This window comes from Rhineura floridana, chromosome 8, assembly GCF_030035675.1.
Source record: "Rhineura floridana isolate rRhiFlo1 chromosome 8, rRhiFlo1.hap2, whole genome shotgun sequence".
Taxonomy (NCBI): domain Eukaryota; kingdom Metazoa; phylum Chordata; class Lepidosauria; order Squamata; family Rhineuridae; genus Rhineura; species Rhineura floridana.
This window is the reverse complement of record NC_084487.1, coordinates 127,233,850-127,254,301: the sequence shown is the minus strand read 5'-3', so window position 1 is coordinate 127,254,301 and position 20,452 is coordinate 127,233,850. Positions and strand designations below refer to the sequence as shown.

Here is a 20,452-nt window from a genome sequence, read left to right as displayed (position 1 = left end):
AAATTTCTGCAGAAATGTGGAGAACTGAATTTAAGATTGGAAAAAATGAGACACTGAGAGAATTGAAACTGACATCCCTCTTTCTTTATTTGGTGCCCATTGTAGAAAGTGTATTCCAGTATTCATATACAGTAAAACCTCGTTATACCGTTTGGGCCAGGGGAACAAGGACAGATCTGCATAATAGGGCTTCCGCATAATAATGAAAACTGCACTGACAGAGATGAGTTTTTAAAATAAAACAAACAATCGGGGCAGAATATGCAACCAAAGCAAATGAAAATAGTAACTAGGAGAAGAAAGAGAAAACCAGGAACAGATATAGGGTGGCGGAGGAAACAGGAGATAGAAAAAGCTTGAAAAAGAAAAACTGCTGTTGATGTGGTGGAGGAAAAACCACCGCTACTGTGGCTGAGTGACTGAACAGGAAGGAAAGAAGCAGAAAGGGTAATGCTGAGGGAAGAATAAGTTAAAAAATAGAACTCCACTGACAATAACAAAAGGACTTGAGAAGTAACCAAAACTGAAGACAAGATGTGAGTGATGGACCCCCTAGAAAAAAGCTGCCAGGGAGGAAAAAGGGAGGAAAATGTGGGGTTGGGTGATAACATCAGGAGAAAGATGAAAAGAACACTGACAGGAAATAATAGCTCAAAAACACTCAGGGAAGCAAATGGAAGGATTCACCAGGAAAAGGAACACTGAGGAGCAGGTAGGACAAGTAGAAGAGATAGAAAAAATAAAGTAGAAAACGAGGCTGATGTAAGAGTGAATGAAAAGCCTTCCCTGGTTGCTTTTCTGCTCGGGCTCACTCTTAAGGGTTAAAGCCAGCGAGTATAGTCCTAGATAGGCACTGAAGTGGGGAACATTGTTTGGAAGTTTCCTAGACAGACACTGAAGTGAGAAAAGTTGTTTTTTGATCTTGTGAGTTAAAACATGTGTGAACTGCTAGACTGTATATTTTACTCAGGACATGGTCATAACAGTGATATATCCAATTCTGCTTTACGTTGAGACGCGTTATATTGAATTTCGACTGTATTGGTTTTTATCTGAAAGCATGTTGATATGTTAGAAACAAACAGAGAATGCTTATTGTCATCTTTCTTACAAGCTTGTTCATTGTATTTCGTTTACCTTTTCTAAACATTTTTATATTTAGGTAGAACCAATCAATGAACAGTTAAGAGAGATAAAAGGATCTAAAATGATGATTGATGTCATACAGACATCGTTTCCTCCACTGAAGAAAGTAATTCAGTTTGTTTGTGGAAACGGTTTAGTATGTGAAACAGTAAAGGAAGCAAGACAAATAGCATTTGATGGACCGTACCGACTTAAAGTAAGCACACAGCTGATGTTGTCAGATGATGTTTAAAGACCAAGCTACATGTTCAGAAGAATCACATGATACATCCTTCCTAGAACTGTTCCACTTCAAATGCAGCAAGGTTAAATGCTAGCACTGCCAGAAACTCCTTGTTCAGTTAAAGGGCTAGAAAACACTTACTCCTGACAAGCCATAACACTAGTGATCCCCTAAACAATTGTTGATTTTATCTCTGTTTTGATCATTATGTGTACTATTTTTAAAGTATGTTTCATTGTTGGTTTTAATGATTACGTTACATCACTTTATGTAAACTGCTTAGAGTTTTTTTATTAAGTGATATATTTTGCTAGCTGAATGAAAGGTAAATATTGTTTATTTATTTGACTTATGATGAAGGCCTTTAGTGGTGCCTCCAGTCAGGGGCTGCAGACTCTGAGCTTCTTTTAAAAAAAAATAAGTGTCTAGCCCTCCTAAGAAATAAGAGGGCTTCACATTTTATGAAGCAAAATGTGCATGTACCCTTCTAAGCAATATCTGTGAAATGAGGCAGTCTGGCTGCTTTTGTCTTTGGACCCCAGGTAACAGGAATCCTTGGGATCTTAAAGAGCCTCTGTTTTCCTCTCCCATTTAGTGCACTTCCCTGCTTTGGTCTTTAGTAGTTCTTAGAATCTCTGTAGTTTGCCCCTTTTCCCCCTAGCAACTGGGATGCATCATTCTTATGGTGGGTTTGTCTGTCATCAGACAAACACATCTTGTTTCACAGCATAAGGGCTTCAACAGGGTCACCTGCTCTATCAACTGGAAACCCCCCCCCGGCATTCAGGAATCCATTGGATTCCATTAGTGTCTGGGAGCAGACCATTTTAATCTGTCCACCACCCTAGCAGAGAAGGATCAGAGCTGCAAGACTGAACTTCACCAGGAAATGATCTGACCATGACAATAGGTGACATCTAACACACACACACCTCAATATCTAGACTATCTCTTACCCCATCTGGAGCAAAAACTAAAATGAGGGTGTGCCATTCCCCATGTGTCACACAAGTGGCAACTTAGGACAGCCCCATGGTCATCATGGAGGCTATGAAGTCCTGAATTGGAACACTAGAGGCATCCTCAGCATGGTTATTGAAATCATCCAGAATTACCATTCTGTGCTCTTCCAACACCACAGCCTTCACCAGCTTGATCAGAGAAGTGGCTGAGCAGCAGGATATATACGGTATATTAGCAACAACCCTAGTTTACCATCTCCTTGGACCAACACCAGGTGCTGGCCTTCACAGTCTGCTCTAAAACAGTGGTTTCCTGTTGATGAATTTGGAAGTTCTGTCGACAACAGCAAGTCCTCCCCCTCCCCTGTTGCTGCAGCCTCTGCTGATGTTGCACCAAGTATCCAGGTGGTCACAGCTGGGTCAGAACAACTCCTCCCAGGTAACCCAACCAGGTCTCAGTGATGCATGCCAAATCAGCACCCTTATCCATGATCAAATCATAGATTGCTATAGTCTTATTGTGAACCAATTTGGCATTAAACAGCACACACAGGCCACTAGGCAAGCAGATGAGCAACCAGGAACCCATCCATGGGAGGAGTGGGAGGTGCAGATAGCCTTGCCCTTGCCTTCCATGGTAACTTATAACCTCCCTATGGCTATACACTGAAATTGGGGTGGCATCACTCATGTCCCTCCTACTTGAGTTAATGTACAGTACGATATACTTGTTTACTTCACAAGTAACTCTCGTTGTGTTTAATGGGGCTTATTCCCAGGTAAATGGGTGCAGGATGACAGCCTAAGCTTTGGTTTAGGATTGGCATTGGGGAAAACACTGTTCTTGTGCCTTTAACAGTTGTATCTCCACAGTCAGGACCAGTAGGCCATAGCTGGCTTCCCATGGTAAACATGAGACAGGGAAGGGGGACAAAGCAGCAGCAATTAATGTACTTTAATTTTCTGTTACGCCATGCCCCCATGGTAGTTATTTTGTGAATTGTGCCCTCAGCACTCTCAAATTTTGAAATGTGCCCCTTGGTCTAAAACAGTTGGTGAGCCTTGTATTGGTCGCTTATTACAAAAAAGTGACTTACAAACACATTTTTATTTAGCATACCTATAATCCTTCACAAATAGGCCTGAGTACAAACGGCACTAAAAACAAATAATTAACAATATACAGTAACTTAGAATCATCATAGAGTAGTACAGTTGGAAAGGGGCCAATAAGGCCCTCAAGTCCAACCCCCTGCTCAATGCAGGAATCCAAATCAAAGCATTCCCGACAGATGGCTGTCCAGCTGCCTCTTGAATGCCTCCAGTGTCGGAGAGCCCACTACCTCTCTAGGTAATTGGATCAATTGTACTATGGCTCTAACAATTAGGAAGTTTTTCCTGATAATCAGTCGAAATCTGGCTTCCTGCAATTTGAGCCCATTATTCTGTGTCCTGCACTCTGGGATAATCGAGAAGAGATCCCAGCCCTTTTCTGTGTGACAACCTTTCAAGTACTTGAAGAGTGCTATCATGTCTCCCCTCAGTCTTCTCCAGGCTAAACATGCCCAGTTCTTTCAGTCTCTCCTCATAGGGTTTGGTTTCTAGTCCTCTGATCATCCTTGTTGCCCTCCTCTGAACCTGTTCCAGCTTGTCTGCATCCTTCTTGAAGTACGGAGACCAGAACTGGATGCAGTACTCAAGATGAGGCCTAACCAGTGCTGAATAGAGGGGAGCTAATACTTCACGCAATTTGGAAACTATACTTCTGTTAATGCAGCCTAATATAGCGTTTGTGTTTTTTGCAGCCGCATCACACTGTTGGCTCATATTCAGCATGTTATCAACGACAATTCCAAGATCTTTCTCACATGTCGTATTGCTGAGCCAAGTATCCCCCATCTTATAACTGTGCATTTGGTTTCTTTTTCCTAAGTGTAGACTTTGCATTTATCCCTGTTGAATTCCATTCTGTTGTTTTCAGCCCAATGCTCCAGCCTATCAAGGTCCCTTTGAATTTTGTTTCTGTCTTCCACGGTATTAGCTAGGCCCCCCAATTTTGCATCATCTGCAGATTTGATAAGCATGCTCTGTACCTCCTCATCCAAGTCAATAAAAATGTTGAAGAGCACTGGATCCAGGACCAAGCCCTGTGGTACCCCACTCATTACTTCCACCCAATTTGAGAAGGAACCATTGATAAGCCCTCTCTGAGTACTATTCTGGAGCCAGCTGTAGATCCACCTGATAGTTGTTCCATCCAGCCCACATTTAGCTAGCTTGCTAATCAGAATATCATGGGGCACTTTGTCAAAAGCTTTGCTGAAGTCGAGATATATTATGTCCACAGCATTCCCACAGTCTACAAGGGAGGTTACCTGATCAAAAAATGAGATAAGATTAGTTTGGCAGGATTTGTTCTTCATAAATCCATGTTGGCTCCTAGTAATCACGGCATTGTTTTCAAGGTGCTTACAGATTGACTGCTTTATAATCTGCTCCAAAGTTTTTCCAGGGATTGATGTTAGGCTGACTGGTCCGCAGTTCCCTGGTTCCTCCTTTTTGCCCTTTTTGAAGATAGGGACATTAGCTCTCCTCCAGTCATCTGGCACTTCACCAGTCCTCCATGATTTCACAAAGATAACAGACAGCGGTTCTGAGAGTTCTTCAGCCAGTTCCTTCAATACTCTAGGATGCAGTTTATCGGGCCCTGCCGATTTGAACTCATTCAAAGTGATTAGGTATTCCTTGACTGTTTGTCTATCAAGCTCATGCTCCAATCCTGCCTCTTTCACTTCATGTTTCCTGGGAGGGTCATAGACCCTTGTTTGGGAGAAGATTGAGCCAAATTGGAATTGAGCACTTCTCCCTTTTCGTTGTCATCTGTTATCATTGTGCCATCCTCATTGAGTAGCTGTGCCACTATTTCTTTTCTCTGTCTTTTACTATGGATGTACCTGAAGAAAGCTTTTTTCTTGCTTTTAGCATCTCTCGCTAACCTCAGTTCATTCTCAGCTTTAGCCTTCCTGATGCCATCCCTGCAGTTCTGTGATACCTGCCTATACTCTTCCTTTGTGGCCTGGCCTTCTTTCCACTTCCTGTATGTGTCCTTGTTTGTTTTCAGGTCATCTCTAAGGTTTTAGTGAAGCCACATTGGCTTCTTCTGCTGTTTCCCCCCCGTTTTCCTTGTTGGAATTGCTTGCCATTGCGCTTTTAGAATTTCCTTTTTTAGAAACTCCCACCCATCTTGGACTCCTTTTCTCATTAGGGTGGCTTGCCATGGAACCGTATTTACAAGTTTTCTGAGTTTATTAAAACCAGCTTTCCTGAAGTCCAGGGTGCTCGTATGGCTACTCTCAGCTTTTGCTTCTGTTAAAATCAAGAATTCAAGTATGGTGTGGTCACTTTCCCCCAGAGTTCCCGTAACTGCCACTTCATCCACCAAATCATGTCTACTGGTTAGAATCAAGTCCAGGATAGTTGATCCTCTGGTTGCTTCCTCCACTTTCTGTAGGAGAAAATTCTCTCCAATACAGGTCAGAAATTTCTTGGAGGGGCCGTGTTTGGCAGAATTTGTCTCCCAACAGATATCGGGATAATTGAAATCCCCCATTACTATTACATCATGCCTCCTTGAAACATTGGCAATTTGCTTTTCAGAAGTTACATTCTCGTCTTCTCCTTGATTGGGTGGTCGGTAGTAGATTCCAAGCACCAAATTCCTTTTATTACTTTCCCCATTAATTTTAACCCAGATACTCTCGGTGGAGCTACTAAGCTGATTTTCCTGTATTTCTGTGCAGGGATATATATTTTTAACATATAGCGCAACTCCACCATCCTTTTAATTTCTTCTGTTCTTTTTGAACAAGTTATATCCTTCAATTGCTGTATTCCAGTCATGGGAGTCATCCCACCAAGTTTCAGTTACACCTATCAAGTCGTAATTACCCTCTTGTATTAACAAGTTCGTCCTGCTTGTTTCCCATGCTCTGCGCATTAGTATACAGACATCGAAGGCCATGTGATTTCTGGCTTGGCTTCCTTACTACATTTTTCTGAAGACTGTTACTGGACCCTATTACAGCCGATCTCTCTGTTTGCGTTACTGTGCACAAGCCTTCATCAGTCTTTACCACCAAGTTTACTTCTCCCTCCCCCTTAGGATTCCGTTCAAAGCTCTCCTGATGAACTTCTCCATGCTGTGGCCAAACACATTCTTCCCAGTCCTTGTGAGATGCAACCCATCGCTTGCCAGCAGTCCATCTTCCAGGAAGCATAGCCCGTGGTCCCAGAATCCAAATCTCTCACGTGGGCACCACCTTCGCAGCCATTCATTTACACAGAGTATTCATAGAATCATAGAGTTGGAAGGGGCCTTGTAGGCCATCGAGTCCAACCCCCTGCTCACAGCAGGAAATCCACAGCTAGAGCATCTCCCGCAGATAGCTGTCCAGCCTCTGCTTGAAGACATCCACCAAAGGGGATCCCACCACCTCCCTAGACAGTCGGTTCCATTGCCGAACTGCCCTTACTGTCAAGAAGTTCCTTCTAATTTCCAATCTGAATCTACGTTCCTGCAACTTAAAACCATTAGACCTAGTCCTACCCTCTGGGGCAGCAGTGAACAAATCTGTACCCTCCTCTATGTGACAGCCCTTCAGGTACTTAAAGAGTGTAATCATGTCGCTCCTCAGCCTTCTCTTCACCAGACTGAACATGCCAAGTTCCTTCAACCTTTCCTCATAAGACTTGTTCTCCATACCGGCTATCATCCTTGTCGCCCTCTTCTGAACCTGCTCTAACTTGTCTATATCTTTCTTAAAATGAGGCGCCCAGAACTGAACAGAGTATTCCAGTTGAGGCCTGACTAATGCAGAATATAGTGGGACTATTACTTCCCTCGATCTGGAAACTATAGCTCTGTTTATGCATCCCAAAACCGCGTTTGCCTTTTTTGCCGCAGCATCACACTGCTGGGTCATGTTCAACTTGCGATCCACTACAATTCCAAGGTCCTTCTCACACGCACTACTGCTAAGCCGGGTATTTCTCATCCTGTACCCGTGCATTTTGTTTTTGCGGCCTAAATGCAGAATCCTGCATTTGTCTTTATTGAATGTCATTTTATTAATTTCAGCCCAATTTCCTAGTCTATCCAGGTCCCTTTGGATTTTGTTCCTGTCTTCCATTGTGTTAGCTATCCCTCCCAGTTTCGTATCATCCACAAACTTCATAAGGCTTCCCTCCACCCCATCATCTAAGTCATTGATAAAAATGTTGAAGAGTATCGGCCCCAGGACAGAACCCTGTGGCACTCCACTCGAAACCTCCTTCCAATCCGAAGCAGAGCCACCGACAACCACTCTTTGAGTACGGTTTTCCAACCAGTTGTGAATCCACCTGACAGTATTTCCATGTAGTCCGCATTTGACTAGTTTGCTAATCAAAAGGTCGTGGGGGACTTTGTCAAACGCTTTGCTGAAATCTAGATAGATGACATCTACAGCATTTCCACCATCTACTAGGCTAGTGACCCGATCAAAAAAAGAGATGAGATTAGTTTGACAGGATTTTTTCTTGACAAACCCATGCTGGCTCCTACTAATCACAGCATTGTCATCTAGATAGTTGCCAATGGACTCTTTTATTATCCGTTCTAATATCTTTCCCGGTACTGAAGTCAGACTGACCGACCTGTAATTCCCCAGATCTTCTCTTTTACTCTTTTTAAAGAGCGGGACGACGTTTGCCCGTCTCCAATCCTCTGGCACCTCTCCCGTTCTCCATGATTTCTCAAAGATGATGGCAAGAGGTTCCGAGAGTACATCTGCAAGTTCCTTCAATACTCTGGGATGCAGTTCATAAGGCCCTGGAGATTTGAACTCATTTAGGTTAACTAGGTATTTCCTGACTATCTCCTTATCAATCTCGAACTGCAATCCGAACGCCTTACTGAGATTGCTACCGATGCAAGGTTCCCCCCCCCCCGTTTCTACTCCTCTGGAAGGATGGATGAAAAAACTATTTGGGCCCCAAAGTCCTTGAGTTTCCTTCCCAGAGCTTCAAAGTCTGATGTGATTTCTTCATAGCTCCATTTGGCAGTATCATTTGTTCCCACATGGATGAGGAGAAAGGGTATCTGTCAGTGGGCTTGATGAGTGATGACAACCCTTCCATCACATCTCTAATCCATCCTCCTGGTAGACAGCATACCTGCCGAGTCCACGGATCTTCTTAGCATATTTGGGTTTTGATCCCACGCAGTAGGGAGTCTCCCATTACTAGTACTCTTCTCTTCTTTTTGTGGAATGTGGGCTAATACTTGGGCTAATACATAAAAATAGTTTAAAGAGTTTGAATGGGAGTAGGTAAACAAATAAAATAGATGTAACAGTTCAACCTAAACCTTGCCCCCCAAAACATGGGCAAACAGCCACACCTTCCATCTGTTAAGCAAAATTCCAGAAAGTTGGTGCATAATGTACCCTAGAAGGTGAGTCATTCCATAGCGTGGGGCTACCAGAGGAAAAACCTTCTGGGCTTTTAATTGGAGCATAACCACGAGCAGATCCGCCTCTGCTTATCTTTATGTATGAGCAGGGTGATATGGGAGAAGGTGTTTCCTCAAATAGTTAGGATCAGTGTTACTCAGATATAGGATAGTCAAATACATAATATACAATCGCCTTAATTCTAAACTATACCACTGGCTTTAAGTTGGTGTTTCTCTGGGTTTTGTTGGAAGGCAAAATTGGTCTGAATACGGATATTTGAATACAGATAATTGTTTACGTGTACTTGTTCTCACCTCAGTCCAGGAGTTGTACTTTGAATGCCTATCATTTAGATCACTTCAGAAAAAAATTCTTTAATTTTCAGACAGTGGCTCTTGATGGAACTTTATTTTTGAAATCTGGCATTATCTCTGGAGGTTCAAGTTATTTGAAAATGAAGGCTAGATACTGGGATGAAAAAGAGATGAATGGACTTAAAGAAAGGAGAGAGAAGCTAATGAATGAACTGAAGGTAAAGCTAATTAAAAGAAATGTCAAACAGTAAAAAAAAGCAAGGTATCCTAATATCTGTACTGTGATGCTCTTAGTTCAAATTTTGTTAAGTCTGACAAAGTGCTTATTTCACATTATTATTTATTGACTTGTAAATCCAAGAGTGAAAGTGTTAATATTAATTGTTGGAGCACAGGGAACACTAGACATCAGGCAGGAGGGAAACATAACAGTTGGCTGCCGTGAGAGCATTGTGACTAAATAGAGGTGTTCATTTATCTCCCAGCTAAGAACTCATTAGGTGGCCTTAGGCTATTCTTTTCATCCCCCATCTGCAATGTGGGGTTAACTACACTGACCTATTCTAGGGTTATTTTAGGGATTACTAGGACAATGCATAGGAAGCATTATTATTCTCTAATACTTTGAAATCATATCCTGTGTGGCTTCTTCTACTGCAACTTCGGGTAGTATCCTGTCTTTTCCAAGTTGAGTCAGAGCCGTTGAAAGCTTTTTGCCAGGTGTCATGTTCATGCATTTAGCCAGTGAGGCAAAATAATATGTTTCCCAGCCTCTCCTCACTATGCTCTTTGCAAAGAAAGCAGTATTTGTTGCTGCTGCTGTACAAGTTCTGGAGTTTGGCAATTTAGCACCACCATTTGAGTACTTGTGCAAGCAATAGTAGGGTTTCTGTTGACCAGGAAGAGCAGGCCTTTGGGCTGCTCAGAACTCCAGCAGAATTACCTCATGAGAAAAAGCAAACATTAGTTTGGACTGGCTAGGTTTAGAGAATGAAGAACTAACCTAATAATAGATGTTTGGCTTAATGTTGCAGCCAGCTATTGTATATGCTGTCCTCAGGATTAGAGGCACTATGCTGCTGTATTACCAGTCACTGGGGAACAGTGTTATTGCTCTCATGTCCTGTTTTTGGGCTTCCATAAACATCTGGTTGGCCACTGTAGGAAACGGATGCTAGGCTAGATATGTCTTTGGTCTGATCCAGCAGGACTGCTCTTACGTTAATGTTAACAATGTTTTTTTAAAAAAACCTGCATGGGAGAATGATCTTACTTCCTCACCAAATTAAAATCTATTTGAAATGCAGTGATATTATTCAGTGAAAGCCAGGAGGCATTGCACGAAACCTTCTCCTCAAATTAGATAAATTTCACAAATGTTTGGTTGAGTCAGTGTTTCTCACCAGCTGAAATCTCTACCAGAGAAATCTCAGCAACCTGCAAAACTAACATTCCTACAACTCTTTGGCAGGATATGTGGCAGTTAAACTAGTATACACTTATTAAACATTTGTAGTGTTGACAATGGTCTAGAAAATCTATGATCTTTTACTGTAGAAGTTTGTATCTATGTCGAAACAATGTGAAAGAACTAGTTCTGCTCTTTGTCTTGTATATCATTTAATGCTGGATGCTGTTGCAGCATGTGCGGGGGGGGCATATTCCCAGATGCAGCAGTGGATCTATGGTGCCAACAGGATGACAGCAAAGACAGGGCAAAGCACCAGGTTGCCACTGCTGTGGTAGGCGCAAGTGCAGGTACTTGTGTCCACGGTCAATCTGGTGCTTCCCTCACTGCTTCAGAACCAGGAGGGAGGCACAGCAGCCACATCCTATCTCACTTGCTGGGACTGGCTGGATGTAAACGTATCAAATAGTGCAATTAAAATGTCTACAAGTTTATTTCTTTTTATTAAAAAGGGTATGCTTTTATTATTTCCCTTCCTTAGGACTTCTGCTTATGGGAGAATATGTCAATTTCGGTTTCTCATTTTTCCAATCTTGAATTTAGTTCTCTACATTTCCACATCAGTCTGCGATATTTTTAAGTCCTCATGAAAAATCCTCAGCATTTTAGTTCAAATTTCTCCTAATATACACATATTTATACAATTTAGCTTAATATGCGTTTTTACAAAGCAATTTTCACTAATATATGCATTTTTGTAGTAGTTTCTCCTTATATACTCATTTTGTACACATTACTGCATTGCAAAATTTGGAGAAATTTGAATTTTCCCCAGGTGGCATGCCATCAGGAGGGTATTAGTGCCACCTAATGTCCAAAGGCAGGAATGCACGGGAGTCAAGTCTTCTGATGCTCCTTCTGCTGTGATCCCAGTCCATTCCTGGCTTTGTCCTAGAGTGGATTCCTTTGGATCCTATACTGTACTTTGCCTGTATTTTGTGAGCCTTCCCCCCTTTTTTCCTTTTGATCCCTTAGAAAAAAACCTTTCTTCATTCCAGCTGGCCCCAGTCTCGCGGCTACTGGGGCTTTCCTCCTCTGACCCGTTGTTTTCTGGGGGGCGCAGCTTGCCCCATAGTGCCCTATCGATCATGGCTTCTTTTAACGCCCACTGCCTGATTGTGATCTGAGACGGGATTGCCGACTGCCACTGGGGCCAGTGGCTTGAACCACCCTCTGGAGTTTGATTGCAGCTTCAGTTGTGTTCTTGCAGTCCTTTCTCGCCACCGCCATTCCGGTTTCCTTGCTGTCTCATTCTTCTGACCACCATTTTGTTTCGCTCTTGTCTCATTGCAGTCCACTCACTGTTTCTTAGGTTGTATTCAGTTCTTTTTGTGTTCTTTGTGCTTCTCTTGTCGCTTAATTAATTGTTCCTTCGTAAAAAAAAAATTATATAAAGTATGTATAATTTTATTTTGCTGCTTTTTGGTATGCATCTTCATGCCAGACCACTCCCATCAACTGGGTACAGTTTAAATTTGTCTTGGCTGTACTTAATTTTTTCCTTGGCTGCATTTAGAGCTCAAACCGCTCCCCCCTACTGTGTGCAGTTTATTCTCTTTGGCTGCAATTAGAGGTCAGACTGCTTCCCTCTACTGTGTGTGATTATTTTCGGCCTTGCTAATCCACCGCACCCTTCTACCTGTGTATGTCGATTAACTAGGAGTCTGTCCAACTAATGCCTGGTGCCACTACTGTGTGCATGTAACCATGGTTGGATCATCTCATGCTGCTCTTATGAATATCTCAACTGAACAGCAGCATTTTGATATGCAGCAGCAGCCATTAACTCAATCAACCTCTTGGGCCTTGGCAGTCTCCAAGTTGCATAAGCACAAAGCCTCCAAGTTTTCCAAATGTACTAAGAAGTCATTTTTTTTTTTTGGCCAAGCAGAAGGCTTCAAGGAGAGCTCTCTATGTCATTTCTCCTACTTTCCAAGGCAACTAATCTCAGGCGATGGTAGAGGAGCAGCCTCATTGACAATGCAGGCTAGAGGTACTTTTTCACTCACTGGTTGACTCCTCTGATGAGGAATTTGAAGGTTTTCTGGTCCAGACTTCCGAGAACTCCCCTGCTCCTCTGTCCCGCCAAGTGGTCTCCAAAGCTCAGAATACTGATCATGCATCCACGCACTTATCTGGGTCACCTGCATTTTCTCAGGCCAAGCCTCCTACTGAGTTTCAACTGTCTTCTGATCCATAGGCATATCTGTACCCCCTGTCTCCTTATGCTTCCTTGCACGGTCTTCTCCTGAATCAGGCCCTGCTTTCTCAATCCAGAGATGCTGTGCTTGGGTATCTTACAGTTGATCTTCAGAGGCCTTCTCCTGTACCTCCGCCCCAAGCTCATCCTCTACATCTATTGGAGGAACAAAGGGCATCATCCCCTAATCCCTTGGATGTTCTTTGGGGCAGGGTCCAACATTCCGCTGATACTGAGGTTGACCATCTGGATCCCTTCATCACTCCTGCAGATGAGGCCAAGTGGAGTGGCGAGTCAGATGGGAAAGAGGACCTCTCACATAGACAGTTTCAGGCTTCAGATTACCATGCTTTATTCAGCAAGGCCCTGACCACCTTGGGACTGGAAGGTTCGGAACCAAAGCAATCTCCTGCTGCTGTCAAGGGTGCCAGGTACTGAGGACCCCTAAGTCTACTGTCCTTGCTTTTCTGGTTCCGGACCCCCCGGACAGGTTGGCACATGAGGAATGGGGCCAACCTCTCCAGACTCGACATGTGATGGCCTTTCCCAGCAAATCCTACTCCTTAGCTCCTGACTTTATGGATTTCCTGAAAGTCCCGGCAGTCAATGGGCCCATTTTGAGTCTCACTCCAAATCTCTTCTTCCCAAAGAAGGGGACTCCCAATTCAAGGATGCCTTTGAGCACAGACGTGATTTTGCCCTCAGGAAGACCCATGATGTCTCTGTGTGTGCAATCTGGGCATCCTGTGCTGCCTCTTTGATTACCTGAGCCTTCATGATGTGTTAGATGAGCTATTGGAGGATCCTCAGCCTGTTCCAGCTTGACTCTGCAAGACTAGTCAAGCTACACAAGGCTGCAGTGTTTGTGGCAGATGTGACACTCGATGCTATGCAGTTTGTGGTCAGAGGCATGTCCACGGGGGTGGTGTCATCAAACACTTTGGCTATGTCATTGGGATGTGGACATCACAGCTTGGATCAACCTTTCCACGGCGCCTTATTCCGGCTCCCTGCTCTATGGGGATGATGCCCTCAAGGCAGTGCTGGTGGATCCTAAAGATAACAGCAAGCCTGTGTTGTCCACAGCTAAGAGGGAGGGCTGTCGAGGTGCTCACAGGTCTTCCTCGTACCCCTGCCACCAGTCCTTTCAGGCCCCACGGGAGTTAAGACTTTCGTCCATCATGAGACTATTGTACAAGCAGTGCTTTCTTGAGCGTTCTTGATACCAGTTCTCTGGGTATCCAAGGCATCCTTCTGTCCCTAGTCAGGGAGGATGTCAACAGCACCAGTATTGACTCCATCCCTATTGGGAAGTGCATGGAATCACATAACCATGGATGCTTGGATGAGAGACTCCTTGAGTCACGGCTACTCCATAGAATTTCAGGAGTTTCCCCCTTACAGATTCCTTCCCTCTCCACTGTCCAAATCTAGGGAGCACTCAGTGATGTCAGTAGCCATAGAACACCTGCTCTCCATAAGGGCAATAGAATCAGTGGATTCCAAAGACTTCTACTCCATCTTGTTTGCCGTGTCCAAAATAGATCACTTGTGGAAGGTGTTTTTAGACCTCAAATTTCTCAACACCTTTCTCAGATGCCAGTGTTTCAAGAGTCTCTCGTGTCCATTGTGGTCAATGAAGGGGACTTCCTTGCCTCTATCAATTTAAAGGAGGCCTATCATCATGTTCCCATACTATCTGCCCATTGGTGTTTCCTACGGTTCGCTTACGGCCAGGACCACTTCCAGTACTGGCCTTACTGTTCAGTCTTTCCTTAGCTTCAAGAGTTTTCAGGAAGCTGTCGGTGACCCTAGTAGTGCACCTCCGGCTCTGGGGCATACACATCTGTCCCTTCGTGGACAATCAGTTGGTGAGGGTGCCTAACGGCACAGGCTCAGGCCCATGTACACCTCACCCTTGCAGCCTTGAGGGACCATGGCTTCCTCGTCAATCTGGAAAAGAGCCATCTGCATCCAATGCAATGTCTACAGGACCCAGGGGCCATATTGGATACAGCTCCGCAATGGGTTTTCTCTCCAGAGAGATTAGCTACTACCATCTAGATAGCTTGTCACCTGCAGTCTCAGAGAGTGGCAGATGTCATGTTCCTCGCCAGGGCATTGGGGTTGTTCATCTGTGCCATCCACATTGTTCCCTGGGCTGGTCGTCATATACGGCCTCTCCAGTGGGTGCTTCTACCATTCCAACTGGACATTGCCAATTACAGGCACAGGAGACTGCTGCGTTCCCCGCCCCTATGGGCATAATTTCATTGGTGGATGCTGACCACCAATCTGTTGAAGGGCTATCCCTTTCAAGACCCTGAGAGGATTCTGATTACAACAGATGCCAGCCTTCTGGGATGGGGGGGCATGCAATTCCCTCGTCATTCAAGGGACCTGGGCGGCATTGGAACAGTCCCTAAGCATCAGCCTGTTAGAGCTATGAGCAGTGTGGCTAGCCCTCTTTCACTTTTATCAGAAGTTGCTGCTGACTGATGTTCTAGTCAGGACCGACAACGTCAGTGTGAATGCACATCTGAACCATCCAGGGGGAACACGGTCAAAGGCATTGTAAGTAGAATCGACCCTCTTCTTCAATTGGGCCTAGTGATACCTATTCTCCCTGAGGGCAGAGCATCTCAGCAGTGAACTAAACATCACTGTAGACTGGCTCAGCAGTGATGGATCCTGTTTTGGGAGTAAAAACTGCATCCCCAGGTGTTCCATCAGCTGCGGTTTGGGCCCTTTGCTGTAGATCTGTTGGCCACGTCTCAGAATACACAGCTCCCACCATTCTTTGCAAGTACCATCAACCAGAGGCAGTCGATGTGCTATCAACTCCGTGGCCAAGAGGGCTCCTCTATGCCTTCCCTTTAGCTCCACTGCTAGGACAGACCATTCAGAGGCTCCATCAGGAACAGACCCAGGTGATACTTCTGGGTGTGCAGACCAGCTCTCGGAGCTACTAACCCTCTCAATTCAAGATCTGTGGCATCTTCCTCTGCGACCGGATCTTCTCTTTCAGGGGCCAGTCTTACATCTGGATCCCAAGTGGTTTAGTCTGATGGCCTGGATGTTGAGCAGTGTCACTTGACAGTTTCAGGACTTTCTAAAGATCTCATCATGACCATATTGGCTTCCAGGTATCCTTCCACCATTCACACATGTCAAGGCACATGGTCAGCCTTTGCCAAGTGGTGCTTCAAGTGGCAGGTTCACCTATTTAGCTCTATGGTTCAACATCTGCTGGACTTCCTCCATAATGGGCTCTCCATGGGTTGTGGCCTAAGACCCTGCATAGAGAGGCTTCAGCAATTTCCTCCATCTTGTCAGCGTGACCCAGCCAGGCTCCTCTCAGATCTCATTCCTTGGTCATGCATCCCCTAAAGGGGGCATCTCTTCTCTCACCACTGGTAGTGCATCAGTTCCCATCCTGGAGTCTTCAGAAGGTCCTGCATGCTCTGCTACTTCCTCTATTTGAGCCCCTGCGGTCTGTTCCATTTTGCTTACTCTCCTTCAGGGTGGTCTTCCTCGTGGCAATCACCTCAGCCCACAGAGTTTCTAATCTGGGAGGCTTTTCCACGGCAATCCATAGTGCTATGTGCAGATCCAGTTTTTAATCCTCGGGTATCCTCCTCTTTCCATTGCATCCAGAACATTGTTCTACCCTCCTTCTGCCCTTGTCCAAGCCATCCTCTAGAGAAAGCCTGGCATTTTCTAGACATTTGTTGAGCCCTTAAGCCAGGACTAGGGTCATTTGTCTGATGGAATCTCTACTCGTATCCTTTTGACATTGGGCAGGAGGGTTACCAGTTTGATGCTGTCATGTTGGCTATGTGCCTGCATCACCCTGGCCTATGTGTTCCTTAATGATCCGGTGCCCCAAAACTTCACAGCTCATTCAACTAGGTCAGCAGCCACTATGTCTGCCTTTGCAACCAATGCTCAGATTGCAGATATCTGTGGAGCTGTGCTTTGGTCTATTCGAAATTCTTTCATTAGACACTATAAAGTAGATCGTTATGCTTCTGCAGACTTCTCCTTCAGTAGGTGCATATTGTAACTGTCCTCCTATTAGGAGGTACTGTCCTCCTATTAGGCAGCCTGCCCCCCCTACTGAGATTGCTTTGGTACTTCCCTCCTGATGGCATGCTACCGAGGGAAAACGGATAATTGATCTCTCCTGAAAGGTGGTTTTCCCAGGTATGATGCCATCAGGGCCTCCCAGATTTGGGGGGGGGCTGCCTATTCAGGTTGAAGGGATACAATCTGCATATGTTTATCTGTTCTCAAGTTGCACTGTTATAAATCATTCAAGATTGTTTTTCTCACTGTGGCTAAGGCTGTTTTCCCATATTCCTGTTTAATTGGGAGTCAAGTGGGGCTTCAGTTGTTTATGCTGCTCCTTCTAATCAATTTTTCTTCCGAGTTGATTAACGAATCCTGAATGCAAGTCATCCAGAATGGACTGGGATCACACTGGAAGGAACATCAGAAGACTTGACTCCCATGCATTCCTGCCTTTGGACACTAGGTGCGCTAATACCTTTCTGATGGCATGATATCTGGGAAAACTACCTTTCAGGTGAGACCAACAGTCTGTTTCAAAGGATGGCTTTGTTTTGGTTTGCATATTTCAGAGTGTGAATTAGGTAGGTTTGCCTTTAAATATAAACTTCAATCAAATTTCTCCCACATCCTTAGAACTTACTGAAAATCAAGTGCAAGGAGGCTGACTTAAAGCATTTGCAAGCTCAGTGCCAAGGCATTCAAACACGACATAAATACTCACAAAATGAGCTAGAGGTTCTTAAGAAAAAACATCTTGCTAATTTGTACAAGGTAACATCAAACCCTTTGATGGCTATTTTCCTTTTCTGATTTTTCTGAATTATGGTATAATAGATAACTTAATTTTCAGTTTTAACTAAGGAATCTTAAATTGTAACACGGTTTTTCTTTACTTATTCAGGAAATAGATGCAATATTTTAAAAATCCATCATTTAGTTGGGAAAGAATGTTTTTATTGGAGACTTCAGTTTTATACTTGCTACGGTAAACATGATTATCACAAGATAGAGATAAAACTGGGAAAGTTGGTATTTTCTGGTGTGGAGGGATTGCAGGGCTAGCTAACCTTTTTGTGGGGACAAGAGCTGCATTGGCCTTGATCAGCTCTCCAGGAGCAGAAGTGTAAAAGTGAGTGTAGCCATTTTTCAGTTTCATTTATAAAGGCAAAACTGGGGGGGGGCATAAAAACCTTTTTGCATCATGGTGGAATATTTATGGAAGTAGTAAAACACCTTTTTATTTTATTTTTTTAATTGACAAACATGTAGGGCCTCAAAACGTTTTCCCATCACCAAATTACAGTGGGGACCCATGGAAGCAGGCAGTAAAAAAATATTTTTAAATTTATATTCATTATAAAATGAAATAGGAAAAAAGATGCCAGGGAGGACACAAAAATATTTTGTGGCATGAGCCTATAGCAGGGGACTCATAGGAGCAGGAAATTAAAAAAAAACATTAAAATGACACAGTTTTGGGGGGGCACAAAAACATTTGGGAGCCAGATGCAGCCTATAGACTGCCAAATTAGCCATTCCTATTCTGATATTGTTGAGATTTAATACTTTACAACTGTGTGGTTCCAGAATAAAGTGATCTCACTTCATAAATAATTGACTACTCCACCAATCTGTTTAAATACTATTAGTGTTTGTTTGTATTTAGGAAAAATCTATGCTGGAAAGTGAACTAGTAAATACGCAGTCACAACATGCCATGTTAAATGAAGGAGTTTTACAGAGAGCTACAAAAATGGACGAACTCCAAAAGAAAATGCATAAGGTATAATTGTTTTTCAGTCATGGCAGCATCTATAATTATAAATGGCTGGATTGTGGCAGTTTGTTTCAGATGCTCATCCCTAGTATGGCTGCCCGTGAAACTCACTCATCTAAGGCATAAGTGCCAAACTTGTTTTTGCACTTGTAATAAACTTACTACATACAGTCAAAGGCCTTTGCAAACCTCATATCTGTTCATAACACAGATTAATAGTTTACAAAATAAAATGTACATATTATGTACATAAATATTTCATGCCTAAAACATATTCACCATATTTACTGCACAAAAAACTCAGTTTAAATTGATTTAAAATCTCTTATTCATTAAAAAATTCACTAAAAAAACTGTTTATGCAATTTCCTTGCAGCTGTAAAAAATAATGCTATCACCATATATAGAAAACTGGTTGTCTAATGTTAACTTTGTCACATTGTTTGAGGTGTTTGATTAAAACATTTCCCTTAGGTCAGCATATAATGGACATAATATTACATAGAGAGCTATAGTTGCCTTTATAGCTCCCTTCAAGTTATATGAATGGCATTGTTTGGCAGCTAAGTTCTGTAAAGCCCTACATAATTGGGGAAAGGTTAGTGTTTGAAAATAAACTGCCCTGGCATGATCTGTCTGAATCATAGCATATCACTGGGAGAAGTATAAAGTGACTTGCAAAAGTAATCAGACCCCTGACCAATTCCCTCATATTACTGAATTACAAATGGTACATTGTAATTTCATTCTGTATGATATTTTATTTTGAAACGCCGAAACTCAAAATCAATTATTGTAAGGTGACATTGGTTTTATGTTAGGAAATGTTTGTAAGAAACATAAAAAATTGAAACATGTTGCTTGCGTAAGTATTCAACCTGCACACATTAATATTTGATAGAGCCACCTTTTGCTGCAATAACAACTTTAAGTCTTTTGGGGTAAGTATGTACCAGCTTTGCACACAGTGTCGGAGGGATTTTGGCCCATTCTTCTTTGCAGATTCGCTCCAGGTCATTCAGATTGGTTGGACATCACTTGTAGAATGCAATTTCTCCTGTGCATGTAAAAGATGATATCAGGTGGGTAGCTAGGTCCACCTAGTAGCTGAAGGCAAAAGAGCACTGTTGAATTTTTGCAGGTCCTTCCTCTTCTGTTCCTGTTCTTGCCTCAGTTCTTGTTTGCTTTCACCAAGCACAGTTGAGTCCTCTCTGCTTTTTTGGTTCAGGCCTGTATTGTTTGTTCTTGTGTCTGTGTTACCCTCCTTATTAGTGTTTTGTGTTAACTGTTTTATTGTTGATTGTTGACTGTTTTTTCCTCCCCAGGTTAAAAAACAACTGTTTTTTCCCACTGAGTTCCATGGCGTGGAGCCAACCCGCCACTTCAATGCCCACAGTTTTTATGGCCTTTCCTGGCCCACCCACCCCCGCCAGCCTCGCAGCCTCTCCAACTCTTCAGAAGCCTTAGCGACAGCCACCTTTTTGATCAGGGTGATCTTCCTGCAGGCAGCGGCAGTGCCCTGACTGTGCTGTGGCTTCACAGGCCTCCCTCCTGCAGGTGGCCTTTTCCCATGCTCCCAGCAAGGGGAGTCGTGATGAGCAGCCGCCAACGGTCTCAGTGGCCGTTAGCCTTGCCCTCCCTGCCAGCAACCCAGTGCTGAGGTGGGCAGCTGCCAACCGTGGGGATTGCATTTGGCCTCCCCCACCGAGCGAGCACTCTACCACCCATCTCGGAGGGCCGTGGCGATATTCGCCTACCGCTGGGGTGGTCTCCATCCCCCCACATCTTCACCAG

The 20,452-nt window shown here is 43.7% G+C and overlaps 1 protein-coding gene across 17 annotated transcripts in view; it reads left to right on the top strand.

The window, feature by feature from the left end:
• Positions 1-20,452, top strand: part of SMC1B (structural maintenance of chromosomes 1B) — a 123,883-nt gene that overhangs the window by 44,135 nt on the left and 59,296 nt on the right. For all 17 annotated transcript variants that reach the window (XR_009757608.1, XR_009757609.1, XM_061582423.1 and 14 more), the window contains 4 exons: positions 1,163-1,342; positions 9,211-9,357; positions 17,515-17,652; positions 18,548-18,664. Coding sequence is in view for 15 of the 17 variants with exons in the window: in XM_061582423.1 (XP_061438407.1) it covers positions 1,163-1,342; positions 9,211-9,357; positions 17,515-17,652; positions 18,548-18,664 (582 nt within the window). In the remaining 2 variants the exon portion in view is untranslated. The remainder of the gene's footprint in view (positions 1-1,162; positions 1,343-9,210; positions 9,358-17,514; positions 17,653-18,547; positions 18,665-20,452) is intronic.